This window comes from Crocodylus porosus, unplaced genomic scaffold (genome assembly GCF_001723895.1).
Source record: "Crocodylus porosus isolate Cpor-Errol unplaced genomic scaffold, CroPor_comp1, whole genome shotgun sequence".
NCBI classification, from domain to species: domain Eukaryota; kingdom Metazoa; phylum Chordata; order Crocodylia; family Crocodylidae; genus Crocodylus; species Crocodylus porosus.
Window position 1 is genome coordinate 117,804,167 of NW_017728931.1, and position 24,215 is coordinate 117,828,381.

Here is a 24,215-nt window from a genome sequence, read left to right on the forward strand (position 1 = left end):
AACTGGACTGAGGTTTAGATAGGTACACAAATGTGAATGAGAGTTCATCCAGCTTTGTACAGAAAAGTGGCCTGCATGAAGATTGTTTTATTTTAGTCTCAAACAAATACTAAAATTCAAGTCTTCCCTTCCGCCTCTATGGACAGAGGGTCAGAAAACAGTGCAGGCCCCAAGCTCGGAGTTGAGAACAAAGAAGTTCCATGTCTGTGATGTGATTTCCACCATTTCTGGATACCCCAGCACAGATATGGGGATGTGTGAAAAGAAGATAGATTGGAGTCAGGGCCAAGGGAAGAATATATTGGCTGCCTTCCACTCCCCTGAGGTTTCTACAGAAAAGGAATCAGTGTTGGCACCCATACACTCAGGGTTGTGGAGCTGCTCCCTTTACACCCAAAGTCAATTCCTTTCAGATCATCCTCCCAGGAAACTGTTAAGCCTTTCCAAATAATGGGCCTTCCCTTTTGAGAAAATGCTGGGAAAGAAAAGCAGAGACCTAAAGATCTGGGAGGCTTTTAAATGTCAGAAACACTTCTGGACAAAGTGCCAGTCAGAAGAGGTCTGAAACGTAAACCAATTCTGGTAGCTTTTGTGTGTTTTGGCCCAGTAAAAATTCTAACTGTTCCAAGTGAGATGAAGTCTGCATGATAATACCCTTATCTTTATAGCACTTTTCATCTTCAAGTCCCTTCACACACTTGGATTAATAAAGGACAAAAATTGTCACTTGCCCAAAACTCCTAGGCAGGGGCATAAATGAATGTAAGTAACTCTTTACCCCCTGCATGGGCACGCCACATCCTAGGGATGCAGCAGCTTCTGCAGAGGTGCTCTTGGCTCTACTGAGTATGCACAAAACAGTAAGATACAACAAATCTAAAAGTCCTGCAATTATCAGTTGCTGATTGGTCATTTTCTTTCAGTGCTGACACCCATATAATATAGAACTGAGAACAAAAAACCAGCTTCATTAATCTCATTGGACAGCAGGCTTCTATGAAATCTGCAGATAATACACCAAGTTCTAGCGAATTTGTCACTGTCAGTAGGAGTATGTATGATATGCAATATTACACAGTTAGTTTTGTGCTAGGATATCATTCACTTATGGATGTTGCTTGTTTCTGAGACGCTATTTTGTATATTTATTCTAGAAAATGAACTGGTATATCATTTTGCCTCATTTACTTCCATTGAAAGTATTTATAAACATAAAGTACAGAATGAAAAACAATTTACAGTCAGCTGTTTGATAGTCCCCTGGCATCGGTTACACCTAATTTAACTGATTATTCAAATTTGTTTCAGTTGCACTAGAAAGCTATGAGGCTTTCAAAGATCTTTAACATCATTTTTGATGTTATGGGTATATTAGACTGGGGAATTAGCAATGTTTCCACTCTGCCATTTTGGGGGTGCTATTGCACAGAGAGTTAAGGTGTTGATCCTGCTCTGCACTGTGAAGAGTCCCATGGAAGCCAACAGAAGTAGAGCACGAACCATAATAGAGTCCTGATCCTAAGGCTCCTAGGTTTTGCTGCAATGCAGATAATAATAATCACATGCACCAGGCATAAATTTAATTATGTACATAAACCTTACAAACTCTGACTCCATGATCTTACTGTAGACAGCTTGAGGAAAAGGTCCTGAACAAACTGTTGGTACCTATTTGAACGTAAAATGTATTTATGGATTTTAGTTTCAAGATTTGTGACAATTTCCATGACTTTTTCATCAAAGCTGATTTCAGGATATAGCAATTAAGAAACCTGTTAATGGGTTTAGAAAAATGTTAATTTGCTTGCAGTATCAATTGCTTAAAAGAAAAAAAAGATTCCTTTTAAAATACTTCACAGAATGCTCTTGAAGAAATATTTTTTGTAATTCAAGAACAATTGTATATATTATATGACCTAACTCCATGAGTTTTTTCAGTGCTCTGGATCCTGCCATAAATAGAGTCTGCTTTATACATGTTGCCTGTAATTAATTAACTAATTAATTAGAGGGAATAAGATTAAGAACTAATGTTGACATTTGCATCTAGTCTGAACTTTTAAAGGAAAGAAACATCTTCCCAGATGGGCCAGAACCTTCATTTTAAAAACAATAGGATTTGGGTTGTGAAGGTATGTTATATTATCTGTGTATCTATTTTTGTAATGGTTTTTGCCTCTACCTAGTGGCTGGAAAGTGAATTGTTTAATGTTAAACTCTGGCTAGCTCTTTATGAATTGGACTTGGGATATTCTAGGAATGGGTCTGGAGCTGGCACTAACTTTAGGTACTCCAGACAGAGTGAGAATTAAAGCCAGATCTGGATTCAGCGGTTCTGGAGCTGGGTAGGAGCAGGCTTTGGATGCTCTGGAAGCAGAATAGGAGCAGAGGCCAGATTCACAGGTGTTGAGCACAGAACCACAACAAGAGCCAAAGTCTGAGCTGGTTTGAGAGTTCTGGGAACTAGGCAGGAGCTACAGCTGAAGTCAAAGTAGGCCTAGGGGGGCTCCAGGGACAGAGCTGGAGAGGGAGTGGGTAGAGGAACAAAGAATGGAGGTGGAGCCAGATTCAGAGCTGGTTTTGATGCTCCAGGAACTGAAGCCAGGGTCAGAGCGGGAGTTGGAAGCCCACACAACAAAACAGAAGCCTGGACTGGAGCAGCAGCAGGCTCCAGGAACAAGGCTGGAGTGAGTTGGGGGCCCTGCCTCAGCCCTTTCAGGGGTATCTCAGATGGCCCATTTCAGACAGGGGTCAGATATCTCTGCCAAGGCCTGAGTAAACCTATCTAAATTGACTGGGAGGGGACTTGGAAACTCCAGCAAAAAAATCCAACTTGGGGCACTGGAGAAAGGAGGCTTCTGCCACCTTCAACTTATCAGATGGGTAGGTATGCAGGCACAGAAAACAGGTGGTAGCAGTGGTAGAGGACTCCCACAAACTTCCCGAGGCTGCCATTAAAGGGCACGTCCACACATGCAAGCAGGTGCACTTGCAGCAGCTCAAATAGAAGCGGTGCAAATTTGAGCTGGGGCTTTTTGCCTCAGCGCACATGCTCGGACATGCACTTTGTTGTGGAGCAAATTGTGCCACTTGTGGCAAAATAACCCTGCCTGACTCCTCCTGGATCTGCAGCCAGGGTCAGCTAGAGCTCGGGGCCAACACCTGTGCTGTCCCCAGCAGTATAAAAAGCTGCCCTGTCCTGGCCCTGGCAATACAAAAACCTGCCCCGGTAAGCAGCTCAAGGCTACTTGTTCTCTGGAGCTTCTGGGACTCAGCCACTTGGTACCTGGGGACACTACCCATTGTGCCAGTTGGACTGCTGCAGCAGCACCCCAAATCCATTTTTAAAAATATCCCAAAATCCATGTTTTTCCACAACTAACACAAAAGACCAGTCTACACACACACACACTCACACATACACACATGCACACGCGTGCACACACACACACATATATCTAGACACAGATAGAGACAGCAATCAGTTGAGCAATGTTTTATCGGTATATTTACAATGTTAAGCAATGTGGAAGCCTACCAATGTCTCTATCATCATGATAAAATAAATTTTAAATACCTATATGTGTTGATGTGTACTTTTGGTTTTCTTTGCACATGAGGGGTGTGTGATGGGGGGATGTGGTATTTGCGGGAAGGGGGTGAAGAGAGGTGTGGGGGGGTGTGTGGAGGGATGTGGGTTGGTGTGTGGGTAGGTGTGGGGTGATTGCTGGGGGGGGACTGTGGGTGTGGGGGACCTTGTGGAAGGGCTGCTCAGGATGGGTGGGTCCCCTGGCCCCCACAAGGTGCAGCCCCCTGCACAGCACATGGAATGCCCCCTACCCAGAAGGCCCCAGCTCCCCCCTGGAGGGCCACAGCCCCTATCCCCCACAGGGCCCCAGCCCCACCATCCAGGGTCCCAGGCACCCTGAAGGGCCCCAGCCCCCTGTCTGGGGTAATAGCTGCCTCTGGAGGGCCCCAGCCCTGCCACCCACGGTCCCAGGCACCCTGGAGGGCCCAGGCCCCCCACCCAGGGCCCATAACTTATCTTTAGCAGCAGCAGTGGAATTAGGGTGCTCTGAGACATGGAGGCAAGGACCAGCGCGGTGTGCAGGGACCACATGCCAGGCCCAGTCAAGTCCTGGGGCCTCTCTGCTGCTGGGCCAAGCCGTTGGTGGCAGGACCTGACGTGGTGCGAGGAGACTGCGTGCCAGGCCCACCCGGGCCCTGCCACCCTCGGGGTCCATGTGCTGCCTGGCCAGGCCTGGCCCAGAGCAGCAGGACGCAGTGTGGCATGGGGGGACTGTGCACCGCGCCCGGTTCTACTGCCCTGGGCCTGGCCCAGCTGGATATCCCCTTGCACCTGTTGTCTAGCAACTCTTGGCCATCTATGGAGGACTGGCTTTTCAAAGGACTAGAGAGACAAAAGTTATGTAACCAGAGTTTCTTCAGATTGCATAATGTCAGAACCAGTGAGAAGCCAAAAGGACCTGAACCCATAAACAAAGTTAGTTTACATTTGTGCAGTGGAATGTAATCTAAAGTGTATTGTACTAGACCATCTACAAACCAAATAAAAGCCTGTTGCTAGTAGAAATATTAACATCATAAAGTACAAATAAATCTAGGTTACACCATATCGTCTACGTGTTTTAAAAACAAAATACAAACCTCTCACTGGTAAAAACTCCAAATTCATACAGTAAAGTATGAATCCAGCAGGTCTCCATGGAAATTTAAGGAATTGACATTTACATATATTTCCAGTCTCCTGCCCATCACCATCACTCTGCATTTCCAGAATCAGCGGTCTAATGTCACTTCCACACTTGGAGCCATAATACCCAAGGCAGCTCCTAGGAAGGCTCCAGGCTATGTGGTGTTGGGAGATGTCCCATACCTTAAAGCTACACTGTGGATACAGGTATATAAGCTAATATAATTATATCTGAGACAGAGCAGTGCATGCATGGGCAGCACACACTGCTAAAAAGCAAAGCTGGGCCACCCGCAACCGTGCTGTGGCTGCCAGCCAGGCTGCACCCGGCAAGATCACCACGGTTGCAGCCCTGAGAAGCCCCCAGATCCCAGGTAAGGCTTCTGGGGCCAACACTGCACTGGCCCCAGCCTCCCCCTACCACCTCCAGGGTAACTTGCCACATGCCAAAGCATGCGTGGTTCAGGCATTCCCCAGGGACAAACAGCTGAAGCACAAGGTGCACCACTGCTGCTTGTCCCCGGGGAATCGAACATCTGTGCTTGTCTGGATGCAGCCTAACAGACCTTTCACCTACTTCTTTTGTCCTGTCTTGCTCTCGCTTTCTATAATTATTCTCAGCTCTGACATTCTTTTGTTTGCTTATGCCCTTTGCCTCTTCTTCTCTTACCTACACTTTGGTCAAATAAATCCAAGCAAATGCTATACCATATTTCCAGTAAGTATCTTAGAGCCTACAACAGTCTGCAGTGGCCATTCTCACACAATTTGTTGCATAGTGCTTGACATATATATATCTACATTAGAGGTGATGTGTTCTGGAGCCATGATACCATCATCAGGACAAGCAAAGGCCATGAGCACTCTGTTTAAGGCACTGGTTCTCAACATTTTTAGAATTCAGGACTAGGGATGTAAATATCATTTAAAAATATGTGTTTAAGTTATATTGGTTAAATGATTAACCACTAGCACAGCAGCTCAGACACAGCTACCGCTGTAAGTCACTCCCAGCCCCCAGAGCCCTTTGAGGTGGGAGAGGTGGTGGCAAGCCCAGCCAGACAACACAGCCCACATCAAGCCCCACACTGGGAGGGAGGGAGCACCTGTGAATGAGCAGCTAATCACTTAATTGATAAGTATATTCCCTGTTTTCCTCTTAGGCTATGGCAGGGTAGGAAAAAAGGGCCTGGGGACTGGCCCCAGCCCACGCAGTGATTTCATCCAGCCTGTGGGTGGGTGCCCATCATTTAATTGTATCCTGCCTGGCCTGTAGCTGCCCCTACTGCACTCACGTGATGCCTGAGCCCTCCCACTCCTGCTGGGGCAGTGTGCTTCACTCCCACTCTCCTGCAGGGGACAGTCCCAGCCCTAGCCTCAGTCCCAGTCAGCACTCAGCTTCCAGGCTAGGTGGCTGTTGCAGCTGCAGGGGGAACTGCTTGGCTTCCCCAGTTCCTCCTTGTGTCATTGCTGCAGCCCTCTGGACAGCAGGTAGGGAAGCAACAGGAGGCAGGGAGAAGCTGCAGCTGGGCAGGAGCGCAGAGACCAAGGCCTGCACCCAGCAAGCTGGTGGGAGCACCAAGCCTGGGTAAACCCGGTTCCACCACATGGGGTTCCCCATGGCTCATGTGCAGCTCTGCCTGCACGGGCCAGGTGCATGCCTGTACAGGCCATGAGCACCCCAAGGGTCTGCCATTTGCTACTACTGCTGCCACCAGCACCAGATGCTGTGTGCCATGGGAGAGTATGTGTGGGGGCAGACTCTTCCACACCAACACCCTCCCTCATGCCCCCCTGCACACACCTCACACCACCCCATAAACCCTCCTGCACACCCCTGATACACACACCAACACCCTCCCCCACACACAAATCCCTACCCCCAAACCTCCCCCCCACACTCCTACAAGCATACCCACACCCTCCACACCCTCCTCCCACACACAGTCACACCCCTCCACAAATTCCACACCCAGACATACACACCCACTCACCCTCCATACCCCCCATAAACCCTACACCCACCCGCACATATACACACCCCACTGCACACACATCCCCTCCATATACCCCACACACACTACACAAGAGCAAGACTTTATTTTTTAACTATTATGCAATTACCTCTATATACATTATATGCCCACAAGTAAATCAGGACAAAAATATGTTTGAAATAAAATTAAAATGTTATAGTAGTTGTTTGATTTTTAGCATATGATTTATTTATTTCCAATTCCAAGATGGAAACCATCCCTCCCAAACGAAGTACTTTTGTGGGCAAGGGCACCCTGGTTGAGAATCACTGATTCAGGATGATAGACAGAAGACAGTTTGCTGAAACAATAGCTCTAGGATGAAGTTCCAAGGCCTGCTGAAAATGTCCACATGGATTTTCTGAAACTAGACCTCTTATGTGTACTCCTGATGACAGGCAAGAGATCAAGAGGGCAGCTATACTGGGGAGACTTGACCTACTGACTGGAAGCTGGTACAGATTTTGCTATTCTGAGCTAGATTCTCCACATGTCTGTTAGATAATGCAGGGTTCTTTATCTGATCCCTACAGCTCCGGCAAAAGCTCAGGCTGGGGAAGGGGATTTGACAGTGACTAGGAGATTTGAAATTGAATAGGACTTGTTCTGAGAGTGAACATAGTTCCTGATCCTGCTCTTACTGAAGTTGACGGGAAATTTTACCATAGATTTCAGCAGGAACAGGATCAGACCTGTAGTTTACAACCGCGCAGAAAACAACACCTGTCAACACTGACAGATACAGAGTACAGATCTGACACTCTACTGCCCTTCCCATTCCTCAGGCTGTACAGAGCTTGTATGAGGAAAGATTTCAGAAACAAAGCTGGAGGCTCCTGAAATTATTCTTGTCCTCTGCTCACTTCAGCTTCCAGACTAGAATATCTCAAGATAATAGGCAGTTTCTGGGAATACTAGAGAGTGCAAGTTGCATATCCTTTGGCATTTACTTCAGCACTGCCAATGAGAACACTACATGGAGAAGACCCTTCTTCAGGCAGCTAGTGTTCACCAAATTTTACTTAACAGAAAAATTTGGGAAACTTCCCAGATCATAATTACCTATATAATGATATAATGATAATTATACTACTGAACCAAGACCGTAGAGCAAGGAGCTGACAGGTAAGATGGTGATGACAACTAAATTTATTAACAGTGGGAAGATTACTTTCTCTCTTTTGATGGAACTATACTGAGTGATCCCTCAAGAAATTTGGCAGCTGGCTAGTCATCTCAGAAGTATGTGCTGAGACCAAGACATGTAACAGTACACCAAGTAGTTATGATGACTGAGCCATCTGTGGAAGATGTCCTGATGCAAGGTGGCTGGTAAGTGGTAGGTAAAGTCTACAGTACAGATTTAAAAGCCACTCTTAAATACTGTATTTTGAAAAAAAAATGTATCAGTTCATGTAAAATGAAACACAGTGTATTCAGTGTGCTGAATGCTTTAAGCAGTAACTAAGAGCAGCATCCAGCAAATTCATGCCATGAAATGATAAATTTATCCTGAGTACTGACAGCCAGACCTTCAGGCTCTTAGCTAGCGTGATGTCCCAGCATATTCTGTGCTGATGCCACTACAGCTATCACAGAAGACAGATTTTACAGGCTGAGGTAGCTTAAATGTCCAGCCTGTGGTAGGCCCAGTACCTACATGGGAAGGCTCTATGGCCAGACAAATAGGATGGGGCCATGGCCAGGTGAGGAGCAACATCCAAGAACAGGATAGGTTTGTGGGGCTGGGGCTGGGGCTGGGGCTAGGACTGGGGTCAGGGTCAGGGCCAGGGCCAGGGCCAGGGCTGGGATCAGAACTGAAGGGCAGTGACAGAGCAGAGCTGGGGCCTGGGGCAGAGCCACAATCTGCTGCCCACACGTCCCAGAAATGGGTCCAATTTCACAGCCAGGGCCATTTGGAGAGCAGATTGCTGGTCTGCCCCAGGCTCCAACCCTTCACTGTCATAGCCCCACAATCCCAGTCCTAGCCCCAGCCCTGGAAACGCCCATCCTGATCCCCAACACGCCTCCCCAGTTGCCCGCAGCCTCATCCCATCCACTTGGCCACACAATCTGCCTGTGTGGGTCCTGAATGGTCTCCATGGAGACCCTGGGATTGCTGAGAAGTGACAACATGGGGATGAGACCTGAGACAGAGCCACAATCCACTCCCCACATGCCCCTGCCTGCAGAACCAGTGCCCATCACAGGGGCATGAGGAATGGATTGCAGCTCTGCCCTGGACTCCAGCCCCGCACTGTCACCACTCAGTGATCCCAGTCACACCCCAACCCTGGCCACACCTGCTTTTCCCTCTCCCAGATGCCACTCACTGCCCGTCCACAGCTCCATCCCATCCGCCTGGTGCACCATGGAGCAGAGTTCCAGTTTCAATGTTAAAATTCTTAAATTCTTGCATTGTTCACTAGAAAGAGGATAATGCTGAAATGACATCAGTGCAGCCTGAAATGCCTACAAACTGTTTTCAGGGCCTCTTATTCTCACCAGTCTTTCTCTCTGCTTGTAGGTTTTTCTGCCAAGAATGCTGTGGCAACAGAACTGTGGTAGTCTCAGCCCTCCTTGTGGGAAGGAGGTTGACCAATATTTAGGAAAGCCTAATGAACAGGACAGGAGCTTGTAAAAATGAAGTTCCCAGTGACCCAGTCACACAGCACCTGCTCTGTACCTTTTACTGCTACAGACTGACTGATCAGACTAGAACCAAGTTTCTGTGGCTAGGGACAGACATTCAAAAAGCCTGAGCCTGAATGGATTCAATTTTTGCAGGTTACTCTAACCTGACTAGGCTAAATCACTTTGTAACTGTTCAGACATCCCCTCCGGAGTGAAAAAATGCAGGCACATGCCTACAATGGCTCTGGCTAGAAGCCAGGGGGGCACTAGAGCAGCTCTTCCTTCCCTTCCACAGGGCTGACCTGAGGGGGGTGTGGCCAGGCCTGGGAAGGCCACTGTGATTAGGGAGTGGCCCCCCTCCTTGATAACAGAGCATTTATCAGCTTTGTTATCAGCATTTAGAATCTCATCAGAAAACAAAGCCTTGCTCATTAGTTCAATCTCTTCTTAAACAGCTTTTTTCAAAGGAAGGAATGCAGAGATATTACCAGCTGAGCTGTTGATTAGCTCCCAAAAGCCCTAAGCAGACACTGCCCTATCTGCCTTACACAGCATTAGCTAGCATACCACATGCTGGCTATGGTCCGCGATGTGGGAGAGAGGAGGAAGAGATCTCTGCTTAAGCAGAGAGTGATGAGAGCTGGGGGAGGGGGGAACAGGGAAGCCAGCAGACCCTGCCATGCCTGCAAGTCTCTGCTGGAGCTCTAGCCAGGGACCAGAGGGGAGGAGCCAGCTGTTGTGTCTTATTGTGTTTTCCTTGCACTGTCCCTTTGAGGCCAAAGCCCTCATGTTCAGCACTGCAGGGTTCAGTTGCTTGTGTCAGTTTTGCAGCACGGGGACTCCCTGTTCTCTGCCATGAGGAGTCAGGGGCATTCTTAGTTCCTCTCCCTCCACAGGACTACACGGGTCAAGTCAGAGGCAGGGCAAGTATAAGTTAATACATACCTATACTGAGGGGAACTGTCAAGATCCACCCTGGATATGATTCCAGAGAATTATAATAATAAATAACTGTTAGTTCAACCCAGGAGCGTCCAGAGTGTTGTTGCTGAACTCACAACTTATCATCTGGTAATGAGGATAGGATCCTTTGCTGAAAAGACACCCCTAGATTGTGGGACAACATTCTGAGACCAGGCTGTGTTTTGTGATCAAAGGGAAGGTTTTTTTTCCTTCTTCTTCTTTTCTCTCTATTACAGCTGATGTTAGTTAAAATGGCTATATTGGGTCGGATAGAAGAATTTGATGTGAGCCAGCTGGCTTCTTCAGACTCTTATGTGGAAAGGCTATCCTATTACCTGGAAGCCAACAAAGTGGAAAACCCAGAACAGATGCACGTGATCCTCCTGACAGTCTGTGGTGACAAAACATTTGCCATGTTCATTTCCTCACAGCACCTGCCTTACCAAATACTAAATATTATGCTGAATTGCCTTGCTAAAGGCATATTTTTGCCCAAGGCAGTCTGTTACCCTGCAGAGATTTCATTTTTTTAAACGGGACCAAAAGGCCAATGAAGGCATAGCAGATTACCTGGCTGAGCTCCATTGCCTTGTGGAACTTTGTGAGGTCAGTGATCTCCTGGATGGCCTGCTTCACAACCATTTTGTCTATAGGGTTCAAGATGAAGAAATCCAATATCACCTGCTCTCTGAACTAAATTTGACCTTGGCTACTACACAAGAAAAAGCCTTGGCAGCTGAAGCAGCATCCCACAACATGAGAGAAATTCACCAGGCATTCTCCAGCAATGTCTGCTTACTCCAAAAAGATCAAGAATCAGATTATCACCAGCCAATTTAGCAGATTATACCCTCACCAACAGCACCACGTAAGCCAATTAGTCCACAGATATGTTTGAGTTGTGGTGGCCAACATGGACAAAAGGAGTGCAGGTTTAGGAACGTGGAATGTCATGCCTGTGAGGAGAAGGGCCACACAGAGAGGGTTTGCTGCTTGAAGGGCAGTTCCAGGAGACAAAAAGACTGTGGCAAATGTATTCACTCCTAAACCACTCACAGACTAGAGTCCTCCCAGAATTGAGGTACAAAAACTATATTTGATTCAAAATGTTGGTGGTTTATACTCAAGGTTCTGAGGTGATTGCAACTGTAGTAATAAATGGAAAGAAGTGCAAAATGGAAAAGGACTGGGGTTCAAGAGTATCCCTTATACATGAAAACACATTCTTCCAGTTGTTTCAGCACAAGTTATTGAAACCTGAGTGTCGCCTGCATGACTACAATGGAAAGATTGTGGAAACTTTGGGTAGCTGCAGTGTAGATGTCCAGTACAGATCTGTTAGACAGTGTCTACCTCTCATTATCACTGTTTTAGCTGCCAGCAGAGGGTTTGAGATTGAGAGTGTGGCTGGGGATAGAAAGGTAAGAAAGGTTTATTGACTTAACCACACAACTACATGTAAATAATAACGCTACAATGACAGACACTAATAATTTGAGTCAGCAACTTATTGGCAGTCCCCTTTGATGTCTGATGTATGACAAATTTCTCTTTTGCAAAGCTCAGCAAAGTCAGGTGTCCCCTGTCAGCGGTACCAAGAAGGACACTGGTATTCAGTCCTTGGGCTCCTTGAAATCTACAGGCCCACAGCTAACTCCAAATCAGTAGCTTCTTTCACAGAGCTGCATCTCCCTTCTAAATGATTTCTGGATGTGCTAGCCAACTGATAACTTTTGAGCTATGCTGATAACTTACAGCCATCTAGATTCTTCCATTATAATTATTCTTAGGACTGACCAATAGCAGTACAAGACTTGCATTCTTCTGATAAGGTTCATTTTTACTACACCACAGGGCCTACTACTTCTACAAGGCTTTGTTAAATTTACTAGGCCTTACATACAAGGCCTCACTACATACAAGGCCTCACTAATCTTTGAGTTTAATTAGGCTCTTAACAACAACATATAGCTTAATATCTGAACAAAGGACAGACAAACACCTGGTTTAATTTTCACAGCGTTTAATTTTCATACTTGGTTTAATTTTCACAGCACCTTAGACACAATTTTCAGCTGTCACAATCACTAAGGTTTCCTGGAAGTGTTCTGTGGAGAAATTGATTCTCACCATTGGGAATCAGTATTCAAGGCATACACAGTCTCTGCACAGAAAGTCTGGAAAGGCTTGCAAGGGAGTTTCCCCAGGTATTCTCCAAGGAATTAGGAATTTACTTTGGTTCACCTGTGATGTTCCAAATGGATCCTGCGATAGCCCCTATCTTTATGGAGGCTTGGAATGTACCTTTTGCACTGTGCCCAAAAATTGATGCAGAATTAAATTGGTTTATTGCACAAGGGATCCTTGAGCCAATCGTACATACAAGCTGGGCCACACCAATTGTTCCTGTTTTAAAACCTAACAGCAGTGTTCGCATCTGTGGGGATTACAAGTGCACTGTTAATAAAGCACTTAAGTAGGACCTGCACTCAGCGTCTGCCATTAACCAGTTGTTGTCTGTTCTTGTAGGAGGGAAGGTTTTTGTCAAACTTGACCTTGCTCAAGTCTATCAGCAATTGATAGTGGATGACAAGGCTGTTGAGACCCAAACGATAATTACACACCGGGCAGCTTTCTGTGTTAAGCACCTCTAGTTTGGAATTTCTGTGGCACCAGGAATTTTCCGGCAGTTCATGGAGAAAAAGCTAGCAGGAATTCCTAGGGTTGTTCCATACTTTGATGATGTGTCGATAATGGGGCTGTCTAGAGAGAAACTCACTTAGAGACTCAGAGAAGTTTTACAGAGTTTTGATAAAGCAGGTACCAGAATAAAAAAAGAGAAATGTCAACTGGGAGTTTCCAGTATCAACTTTCTGGGATATCAAATTGATGCTTCGGGCATTCACTCAGTTGAAGACAAGATAAAAGCGATATGTGATGCTCCTATGCTGATTTGCAGACAGAATTTTCAAGTATTCTTAGGACTTCTCAATTTTTATCACATCTTCTATAAAGGCAAAGCCACCATAGCAGAGCCCCTTCATCGCTTACTGGATAAAGGAGCTCAGTAGAAAAGGACTTGCCAGCACAAGAAAGCCTTCCAGGGCATCAAGAAGTTGCTGACATCGGACTCTGTCCTTGTTCACTATGATGAGCAGAAGCCACTCTGTCCATTACTTGTGATGCCTCACCGTTTGGTGTTGGGGCTGTCCTCAGTCACACATTGCCTGATGGCATGGATGCACCCATTGCTTTTTACTCAAGAACAATGACTTCAACTGAGAGGAACTATGCACAGATTGATAAAGAAGCATTGGCAAACATTGCAGGAGTTTTAAAAAATCACAATTACGTTTATGGCTGCAAATTCGAAATCTGAATGGACCACAAACCCCTTCTTGAAATTTTACTATAGACAAACCAACTCCTCCTACTTTGTCTTCCCATATGCAGTGCTGGAGCATCGTGCTAAACACATATGACTATACACTCATGTAGAAACCTGAGGAAATGATTGCAAATCCTGATGCATTGTGCTGCTTACCACTACGGACACCTGACTGTGCTACTCCTCCACTAGCAGAAATCCTCATGCTGGAATCCGTGCCAGAAGCCCCTCTTCAGGCTGATCAGATAGCAAGGATGACTGCAAAAGACCCTATCCTTGCCCATGTCCTCACCTGGGTTTGGAGGGGCTGGCCTGCAGACAAATTGGCTGAGGAATTCAGGCCATTTTAATAACATCAGCATGAGCTGACGTGATGGGTTCCCTCTTGTGAGGAAATCATGTCATAATTCCAGAAGCAGGATGCCAAATCATACTGACAACACTGCATGCAGCACACCCAGGCATTGTGAGGATGAAAGTGCTGGTTAGTTAAGTATGGTGGCCAGGTATGGACAATGACATAGAAAGAGTTGTGAGGGAGTGCAGCATCTGTCAAACAACCCATCAAAATCCACCAAAGGCACCAGTATTCCCTTGGGAAATGACAAAGGAATGCTGGTCACGCATCCACATTGGTTTTGCTGGCCCTTTTCAAGTAAGAACTTCTTAATTGTTGTTGACTCATACTCAGAATGTCTTGAAGTGTTTACTGTCTCAAGTCTTACATCACCTGCCAGTATAACAACTCTCTGTCAGCTGTTTGCAATCCATGGGGTGCCCGACACTATAGTTTCTGATAATGGCAGTGCATTCACCTCAACAGATTTCCAAGATTTTGCCAGCCACAACCTCATTCAAACTGTTACCATAGCACCTCACAGGCCACAGGCTAATGGGCAAGCTGAGTGAATGGCGCAGAATACAAAAGATGCATTGAAAAGGACTGTTGTAGGAGACTAGCCTACCAGACTGGCCAGATTTCTGTTTGCTCAACATGTAATTCCTTAGCCTACAACAGGGTCCAGCCCATCAAAGCTTCTCATGGCTCATCGTCTCAAGACATACCTTGACCATGTTAATCCAGACCTTATAAGAGACTTTCAGTTTAGGAAAGAAAAGGAGTTGGACCCCACATTGGTATCTGGTACCTTACGTCTTTTCATTCCACAAGAGACTGTGTTTGCTCAGAACTACGGGACAGGCCTACAGTGGGTTCAATCTAAAATTGTAAGCACCACAGGACTCGTATCATATACAGTCCAGACTGATGATGGGCAAATTTGGAGACGTCATGTGGACAAGCTGCGTGGGCATTCTCTTACTGATAACCCTACACCTGAGCAATCTGCAAGCACCAATCCACCACTGCTAGGTGTGGATTCATTGGGGAAGTGCCTGCCTGTTTCCACCAATGCAAACCCTTCGCCATCACCGTCAGAAGGAAGGGTCGCTGTTGAGTCTCCAGAAAGGCTGACAGGGCCGTCATCTGCTGAACCCCTCACTGAGTCCAGTTCTATGGGAAGACCACAGGGGAAGCAGAGTCCTCCCAAATGGTTGGCTGACTATTCTGTCTAGAGGGAAGGGGTGTTGTGTCTTATTGTGTTGTCCTTGCACTGTCCCTTTGAGGCCAAAGCCCTCATGGTCAGCACTGCAAGGTTCAGTTGCTTGTGCCAGTTTTGCAGCACTGGGACTCCCTGTTCTCTGCATGAGGAGTCAGGGGCATTCTTAGTTCTTCTCCCTTCACATTACTGGATGGGGTCAAGTCAGAGGCAGAGCGAGTATAAGTTCTGCTTACATATACTGAGGACAGTTGTTAAGATCCACCCTGGATATGATTCCAGAGAATTATAATAATAAATAACTGTTAGTTCAACCCAGGGGTGTCCAGAGTGTTGCTGCTGAACTCACAACTTATCATCAGCCCTGTGGAGCAGAGAGCCCTGCCCAGGCCAGAGGGTATACCAGGATTTGGGGGAATCTGATTTAACTTAAACCAGCAAGGGGTCTGGGACAGACATTGCATAAACAGGTTTGTCCCAAATCAGTTAAGTCTCATCCTACATTCAACCAGGTTTATCTCAAACTATTTTCAAACTGCCCATGCTTATGTGTACTGAATATCTGTTCTGTTACAAGTTTAAACCAGTTTCTGATCATTTAAACCAGTTTATGTGTAATTTCTGTTCCTAGCCTGTGAGACGACTCTGTATCCCACAACAGGGCTTTCTACCACTCCCATTGGAGACAACTTAACAGTCTAGGAGAGCCACATATCATTAAAGTAGTCCCAATATTCCACAGTCATGTTCTTGTCCTTAAATTTCATCCTACTGTTTCTATTTATTCTCTGTTGCACCATCTGAATTAATCCAGAGTGATTAAGTCTTCCAGTGTTCATAGACTGCTGTCTCACTCCTGACTTGAAATCGTCTCTTCACCAAGTTAGACATATTTATCTCTAGGGCTTTTTTCTCACTAATTAATCCCTCAGGCCTCTAATCATCTGACTGAAGCCAAGAAATAAAGATCAGGAGCTTATAGCAACGCTCCTATGTCTGTATTTCATTGGACTGGCATAGAGAGTATGCCTTTTAGTAACCTCTCTTGGATGCCTTGTGCAAAGCCATTTCACTTGGTCATTTGCAAGGAGTGGGGCAGAATTTGGCGATATCATAGATTTCCCAGAGGGAAAAGTATAAGAGAATCTTTCAGAACTGGGCACTATTGCTTTGAAACAATTGTTTCCAAAAATCGTAAGTAGCAATTTCCAAAAGAGTGTTTTTCAGTCAAATGTGTATTGTCTAGAATTGCTCTGACCATAAAATAAAATGACATGCACACAGGTTTGTACATGAAATATGGGTTTAGTTTAACTGTTATTAATATTTTGCTTTGGTATCTTATTTCATCAAGAGTCACTTGAAGGATTAAACATATTGGCATCTGCAACAAAGAACTTCACTTTCCCATCAAATTAATGCTGAGCATTGTTGAGATCTTAGTTTCTCTTGGCCACTGGATAGTGTCTGAGCCTAATGGTTGTCTTTTATTTATCTATTTGCATGTTTTAACCTGTTGAATTCTTGGCTGATATAAGAGAGTAAAAAAACATGGCCTGCATGTTGAGAGTGTGGAAAATTCACAGGTAAATTTAGTGATGGTTGGAGGAGAATACTTGAGGATACATTGTAAATGTGTAGTGGGAAGTTTAGGAAATAAGTTACAACAACAAATAGCTTTCATCCTGACACTGGATTTTAAAAGCTGCAGCAATGTAATTGGATAAGATAAATGTACTTCAGAAGTATAATAGCAGCATAGGTTACTTCATAACCTAACATATTCTGCATCCCAGAAGGCTCAAAGAAAATCCTGGCAAATAAGGGTGCTGATGCTGGGGAATCTTTTATTGCAGATAGAGGAGGAGGAGAAGGTGGAGGAGGAAGGATTTTTTATGAACTATTTCCAAACCTGAGTCTGGTTCTTGATATAAGTGAAGTTTCAGTTTGCTTCTTACGAAGTCTGAACTAGTTTTCCCATTCTTAAATAAACACAGCTGAACAGCATGAATAAAAATAATTATTTCTGTTCATTCAAGCTTTACTGCACTGGGAGGAGTAAAACAAACTCACATTTGAATGGGACCTGTCAACGCAGCAACCTTTTATTACACCTCTTACTAGTTAATAACATGATTGTATAAAAGCCTGGTTCATGACCTCACAGTAGAGTTAGTAAGGTGAGTTTGAACTGGGTGCTCCTGTTGCTAGGTCCCTAATCTGAAACACATCTAAGTTAGAAATTGATTAGGCACACTTTGGCTTTTCTACTTTTTAGACAGTGGTAGCAAATTACCAATAATGAAGCTGAAGTCAAATTTTTGGGCTCCCATCTAGTCAGTCTATGCCAGCAGTGGCCAAGCCACAGCATATGAGATACATCTGGCTCCCAGGGCCATGCCCAGATGTGCAGGGGCATGCACTTGTAGTGGAACAAATAGAAGTGTTCTGAGTTACAATGATCCCCTGGAACAAACAGAAGTTCACTGTTGGTTCCATGGGGCAGGGGAATCTTGCTGCTGGCTCCAAGCCTGCAGTCAGTTTCCCCTAGGAAGGGCCCCTCCTCTCTCCCAGCCTGCCCCTGTTTCAGAATGGGAGGGGGGAAAGGCAGCAGAGGGAGCTTGTTCTAGGGGTTCCCCATTCAACACTGGAGGGTGGAGTGCATAGATTTCATAGATTTCATAGACATTAGGGCTGGAAGGGACCTCAAAAGATCGAGTCCAGCCCCCTTGTCCCAAGGGCAGGAATTCAGTTAAGGTCAAAGGATCCTAGCAAGATAAGCATCCAAACACTTCTTAATGGAGTCCAGAGTAGGTGCTTGCACCACGTCTAGAGGGAATTTAGTCCAGGCCTTGAGGATTCCGACAGTAAAGAAGTTTTTCCATATGTCCAGCCTAAAACAGTCTTGGAGGACTTTGTGACTGTTGGACCTTGTCATCCCTTGGGGCACTCTGGTGAACAGGCATTCCCCCAGATCCTGATGCACATCCCTGATGTACTTATAGGCTGCCACCAGGTCATCCCTGAGCCTGTGCTTTTCCAGGCTGAAGAGCCCCATGGCTCTCAGCCTGTCTTTATAAGGCCTATTCTCTTGTCCTCTGATCATGTGTGTGGCTCTCCTTTGGACTCTCTATAGCTTCTCCGCATAGGCAATGCATAGAGTGTGGTGGGGGCGGGACACATTCAGGGTGCCCCCCCCCGAGATCAGCTGCCACCGCTGCCAGCTTCTGCGGGCAATTGACACTAGCCACCTCCCCCCCACCCCCTCGACACCATCGCTGGCACCTGCAGATGGTCCCCACTCACTACCCCCCATCACTGGTCCCCACTCACTGCTCAGTGCTGAATTTGCCACCTACAAATGGTGCTCCCCCGGTCTTGGGAGGCACCAGTCAGTCATGGTGGGGTAAGTGAATTGGAGCATGCCCCCCACCTTGGCAAGGTGGGGCTCCAATCCACCCCCCCTGCCCTCTAGCAGGGGTTGAAAAACTCCCAGACTGAATTCTCTCTGCTCCCTTTCCCCCTCTCCCACCCTGGAAACAGCTCCAGGCTGGCAGGCAGCACAGACAGAAGTTATAGAAGAAGTTCTGTTTTGAAACATCTTCATCTGACCCCTCATGCAACGAGGAATCAGATTTCCCCCTGACTGGCCATTTTTTAAGCTGTCTGCAGCCGTGCACTGGTATTTGGTCATGGCTATAGACTGCTTTAGCCAGAACCAATGAAACTTGCAATTTCTCTCTGTACTACCCATTGTCCTGCTTCAGGCAAACTGCCCTTGCCTAACTCCTCCCGGCTCCAGACATGCTGGAGCAGGTGGGGCACAAATGAAATAGTAGAGATACTCTGGCTGGTAGGACCAAGCCTCTGTTTGTTCCTGCACACATGACTGTAATGTGCGCTGTGCCACTTTTTTCTCAGCCTTTTTTTTGTTACCAGGGAATCCTGGTAGCAATTTTGCCCCCATGCTGCAAATTTTGCCCCCATGCTGCAAATTTGCAGTGCGGGGCATGTTTTAACATTCCAGGAGTGCGGTATGTGGCAATGCAAAGAGGTTTGCAGCACTATAAATTGCACAAGCCTGCATGCCTGGACATGGCCCAGTACTTTAAAGAAAAAAGAGTTGGCAAATAAAAACAGATTTTTCTGTTTATTGTTTCCTATGTTTATTTCCTTATTTTCATTTATTATTTATTCTAAGAAGTCATTAAATGACAAATTAGGTAAGCAGGGGCACTTTTTGCAGATCAGTGACTCTTGGGCACGTATGTCCAGAAAACTGTGTGTCCTGCATGGTTCTCAGCTATGACAAGATTTTACTTTGCTGTTATAAGTGTTACAAAGTTTGGTCACCCATGACCTGTAAGTTCATCTTAATCACAGAAATCTTATGCATCACTTATGGATCACAGCCAAAACACTCTTTGTTGTTGATTCCGCATATAATATCCTGTCCGTCCGGTTCATCCACTGTCATCAGTTATTAGCACTTAAAAAGAACAGTAGCATAGGGATGTCATTGCTTGGGGGAATAGCAGGGTAGCACACAGGTGTCTTAAACTGAGGGAAGAGTGGTGGGTAGAAAATGATAGTATTGGTAGAGACTAGTCCATTATCAGTTGTCATACCTTTATTATTATTATTATTATTATAGCTTTATCATGATGCTATGGCAAAAAAAATCTCGCTGTGGGGACAATCACCAGTATATGTTGTGAATTATATATTAATAAAATTATATGAATATATATTATGCATAAATATAAATAAGAGCTGTACACACACTCATTACATGTATGCATATCTTTATTAATTTTATATTTTAATTGTTGGACATATGCCTAGACCCTGGAATAACTCCTCCCTTTACACCCAAAATATAAATAAAACAACATAAAATTAGGAGACAGAGCCACAGCTTTGAAAGCATTCTTTACGTATATCGTCTATTTATGGTACAATGATCTTTGAAAAGTCCTGCAACAATGATTTCTGAAAGTAATTGTTAACAAAGTTATTGTTCTTGTTGAACCATCAGAAATAACTGTCTTTCACGTCACTTCAGTTTTCAAATTTATTTTTGATCAAAGTTCATTATTAACAGACACTGACAATACTCTCAGTCTTCTTTTAAGTAAAGAATATCTTCTATCTCAAAGAGCAATTTTATACCAAATTATCCATCTCCAAATATCATGACTAAATTCTCAGATTTAATAGAAAGCAAAGTCATCTCTGGTTTTTGTACAGGATAGAGATCTTACACTAGAAATTAAATTAAGAAAATATATTTCAGTTTGTGCTGCTTTGAGGTTCCCTCTCCAGATTGATAAATGTAATGTTTGAAAAAGCAGCCTCAAAGTTTGAATAAAAAATGAGGATAACTGAGCACTGAATAGATCTAGCTTGGAGCACTGCTTTGTGCTTTTATATAACTAATATTAATTTTGAATCTATTTTGGAGATACGCTTGAAAGGTTTCATGCCTAGACAAGCTGAAACAGAAAACTTTTAAAACTGTGGAGAGAACATGTTTGATAATTACTGCTACTACCAAGAAAAAAGGATCCTGCCAATCCTCACTCACTTATTATACTGAAGTCAGACATCTTCTGGAAATTCGCATTGCTACTTGTAGGAATAAGGATAAATTATAGCACACCAGGCTTTCAGGATCAGCTCATATTGAGTAACTGATCTTACCACTGAAGAGGCATCTTTGGTTGAAATCTAGTCAATAACAATTAGATAAAATATTCTTTTGGTTACTAACCTGCCCCTGAATTTCCTTGCTAATGTTTGTGTTTTGCCATAATCTTTCCTCCTCTTCTCTTCTGACTTTTATGTAAAAAAGTCAATATAGGCATCAAGAAAACTGACAAACTTAACCTCACCATGTTCCCCCTAGCATCCGCATTTACTGTACGAAGTCCCACAATGGATGGTAGGAATTCAGAGAGTTCAGCAAAGCACACATGTCCATAACTTTTAGCCTATGAATGAGGCATGCACAAGTTTTAAATTATGCTTCTGCTGAAATACTTTGTGAAACTGATGCTTGTACAAGAGAAACAATGTAAACTGCTATCCAAAATGCATAGCATAAAAAAAAAATGTAATCGAATATTTGGGAGCTATTAAATGGAACTATCAGTGAGGTACTGTCCTACATAAAGGATCGCTCTAGGCATGCCCCATTCATGTAATCTTCCTGTAAAGCATCTCATACTTGCCACTTCCAAAATTAGGGTTGGAAGGGATCTCAGGAGGTCAGCTAGTCCAACTCCCTGCTCACACTAGATCATTACACCCAAAACTTTGTCTAGACAGATCTTAAAAACCTCCAAAGGTGGAGATTCCACCACCTCTTTGGGTAACCAGTTCCAGTGCTTTACTATCCTCATAGTGAGAAAGCTAAACTTCCTTTGTTGCAATTTGAGACGGTTGCTCCTTGTTCTGTCATCTGCCACCACTGAGAACAGCTGAGCTCCATCCTCTTTGCAACCAGCCTTAGAATACTGGGCTAAATGGTCTGACCCAATAGTATGGCACTTCTCAATAGAGAAAAAAAAAATGGCTCTAATGTTTTAGTCATTTAAGTGTTACCTGAAATAAGAGTAGATAGAAATATTTCAGACAGAAGTATAATTATTGGCTTGATATTGATCCTTAAGTGCTTTTCAGAATTAGCAACAATGTTTCTAGAGATAAATCTACTTGGTTTTTTAACAGAACATTTAAGGAATTGCAATTCTGAAAAACAAAATATACTGTTAGTTTGTTACATCCACAACAGCTATTTCTAAGCCAATTATCCATACTTCTGAGAATATGTGATTTGTGTGTGCTTTTGTTACAGTATTTGAAATGTATTTTATCTCAGTAAGATTATCCAACATGCAAGATAAAATATGAGAGGATTTGGAGAACAATAATGGAAGTTAAATAATAAATGAGGATACAGTGGAACATATCAAATGAAACAGGAACTGCTCAGCATGAGGCTATGAGGAAAGAGCAGGCCACTCATGCAAACAGAAGTAGAGTCTGGGATATTGTAGTAATTATCTAGTTTTGTACAAATTCTTTACTTTCTAAGACCCCTGAGCATTAATTTTAATGTTAAACATGTTCTTTTTTGTGGATGTAGTTAAGCTAATAAAAAGACTTAAACCAAACTTCTGACTTCCATGCTAAGAAAACCGGATCAGCAAATTATTCAACAACAAAGACATACTATATTTTAAAGTTCTGGATTTTAACCCACTGCAGCAAGAAAATTCAGAAATAAGGTTCAAAATGTGGGGTGACACTATGGCTTTTGTTTATGCTTTAATAGAAAAAAACCCCAACGTAAATGCAAGTTGTCTGAATGGTGAGAAGGCTGTGAATAAATGTTTGAATGTATTTCTTTTCTTTTGTTCTTGAAAAACTGTCTAGTTTCATTTGAGAAGCTGAAAATATAAGCATACCTCCAAACTCCCAGAAAAAAACTGGCTGGGTAAAGCTGTGTGAATCATGTAAATGTCTTCCACGGCTAAAATGTGAAAGCTTTTTCTCCCTGCCAGAAATGTTGGCAATAATCCAGGTCCCCCCTCAACCTCTTTGAATAATACATTCCCAGTGTTGATAACAGCTGTGAGAATTGAATTCTTTGTGGAGTTATTCTAACCCATGCCGTAAAGAGGACACAATAAACTGACAGGAACAGATTTTCCTGAAAGTTGTTCTGTTGCTTACATAATCTACAACATGTGCTGAAGTTTTCAAAGTTTTTAGATGATTTCTCTCTGTAAGAAAGTAATCAGAAGAACAGATGCTATAGTTAAAAACCATTCTTTATCAGTGAAGGCATAATGCATAACAGATATGCCAGATTTGTGTGGGTTGTTGTGCTCATCTTGTGGTTTGTATCACATAGTGCAGGTTTTAATCTGGAGGGTCTGGATGCTGGGTTCTCCCACAATATGATCAGCAGTTTCCACATTGGTCACCAGAGGCCACTGCAGCTGTATGAATCAAAGTGATGTTGGTAAAAAAATATATATATATTTCTTTTTTAAATCAACAGATAGATCCAATGAAGGAAGATGAGAAAAAAATATAGATCGGGATTATATAGAATTGTCACCAGATTCATTAATGAAATAAATATATTGAAGTTTGGGTCTGCCTGTAAACTGTTAATTTTGCAAGTGCATGCTGTACAGAGCCTGAAAAAAATGAAACATTAATAGAGGGCGCCGGTTTATTTTAAATCATTAGTATGCCAACAAACGAGGAGGACGGGACACATTGCAATCTATAGACAAAAGCAGAGTGCTTACAACATACATTACACCAAACTTTCCAAGAGGCTGGCCTAGAAGAGCTGCCTCCACGGTTTTAGAGTTTGGCTGGATACAGCTTAAAACAAATCCTGATCACCTTCCTCAGAAAAGTTAGTCCACTGGTTATGCCAGGGAGGATGGATGAGAACCCCCCTCCCACCCTATAATCTCTGTTTAAAAATCAGTGTAATGCTGTTCGGGACGGGAATCAACACAATGATATGAATTTAAGAATTGCCATTGAGCGGGTCAGACCACTTCGCCCTCTGCCTGCGGCCCCCGGAGCAGCGCCCACCACGTCCTCGGACTCGCTGGAGGGCCAGGGGGGCCCAGCGCGGCTCGGCGAGCGCCTTGAACCTCTGCCCTTCGCCCCAGTCCAGCTGTCCCGAGCGGTCAGTGATGTGTCCTCGTCACGGCGGCCCTGCTCTCCTCGCGGGGCTTTCGCCCACGATCCGGAACAGCAACAGGCTCGTGGCGCACAGCAGCGTCCCTGGGTGTGCTGGAGGGCCGGCGGCACTGGTCCGGGCGCGCCGTCCTAGTGCCGCCTGCTCCTCGGCTTTGCCCCGCTTACCCTTTCTTTTCCCCCAAGAA

General features: G+C 44.5%; 1 protein-coding gene across 1 annotated transcript; it reads left to right on the plus strand.

Annotated features, from left to right (window-relative positions):
• The first annotated feature begins 12,459 nt into the window (after positions 1-12,459).
• LOC109315998 (transposon Tf2-1 polyprotein) lies at positions 12,460-15,310 on the plus strand. The gene is given in 7 exon segments (XM_019543961.1): positions 12,460-12,774; positions 12,880-12,993; positions 13,225-13,514; positions 13,517-13,748; positions 13,751-14,104; positions 14,107-14,385; positions 14,388-15,310. Coding segments are annotated over 7 exon segments (2,370 nt in total). The 5' UTR covers positions 12,460-12,596.
• Positions 15,311-24,215: the final 8,905 nt, after the last annotated feature.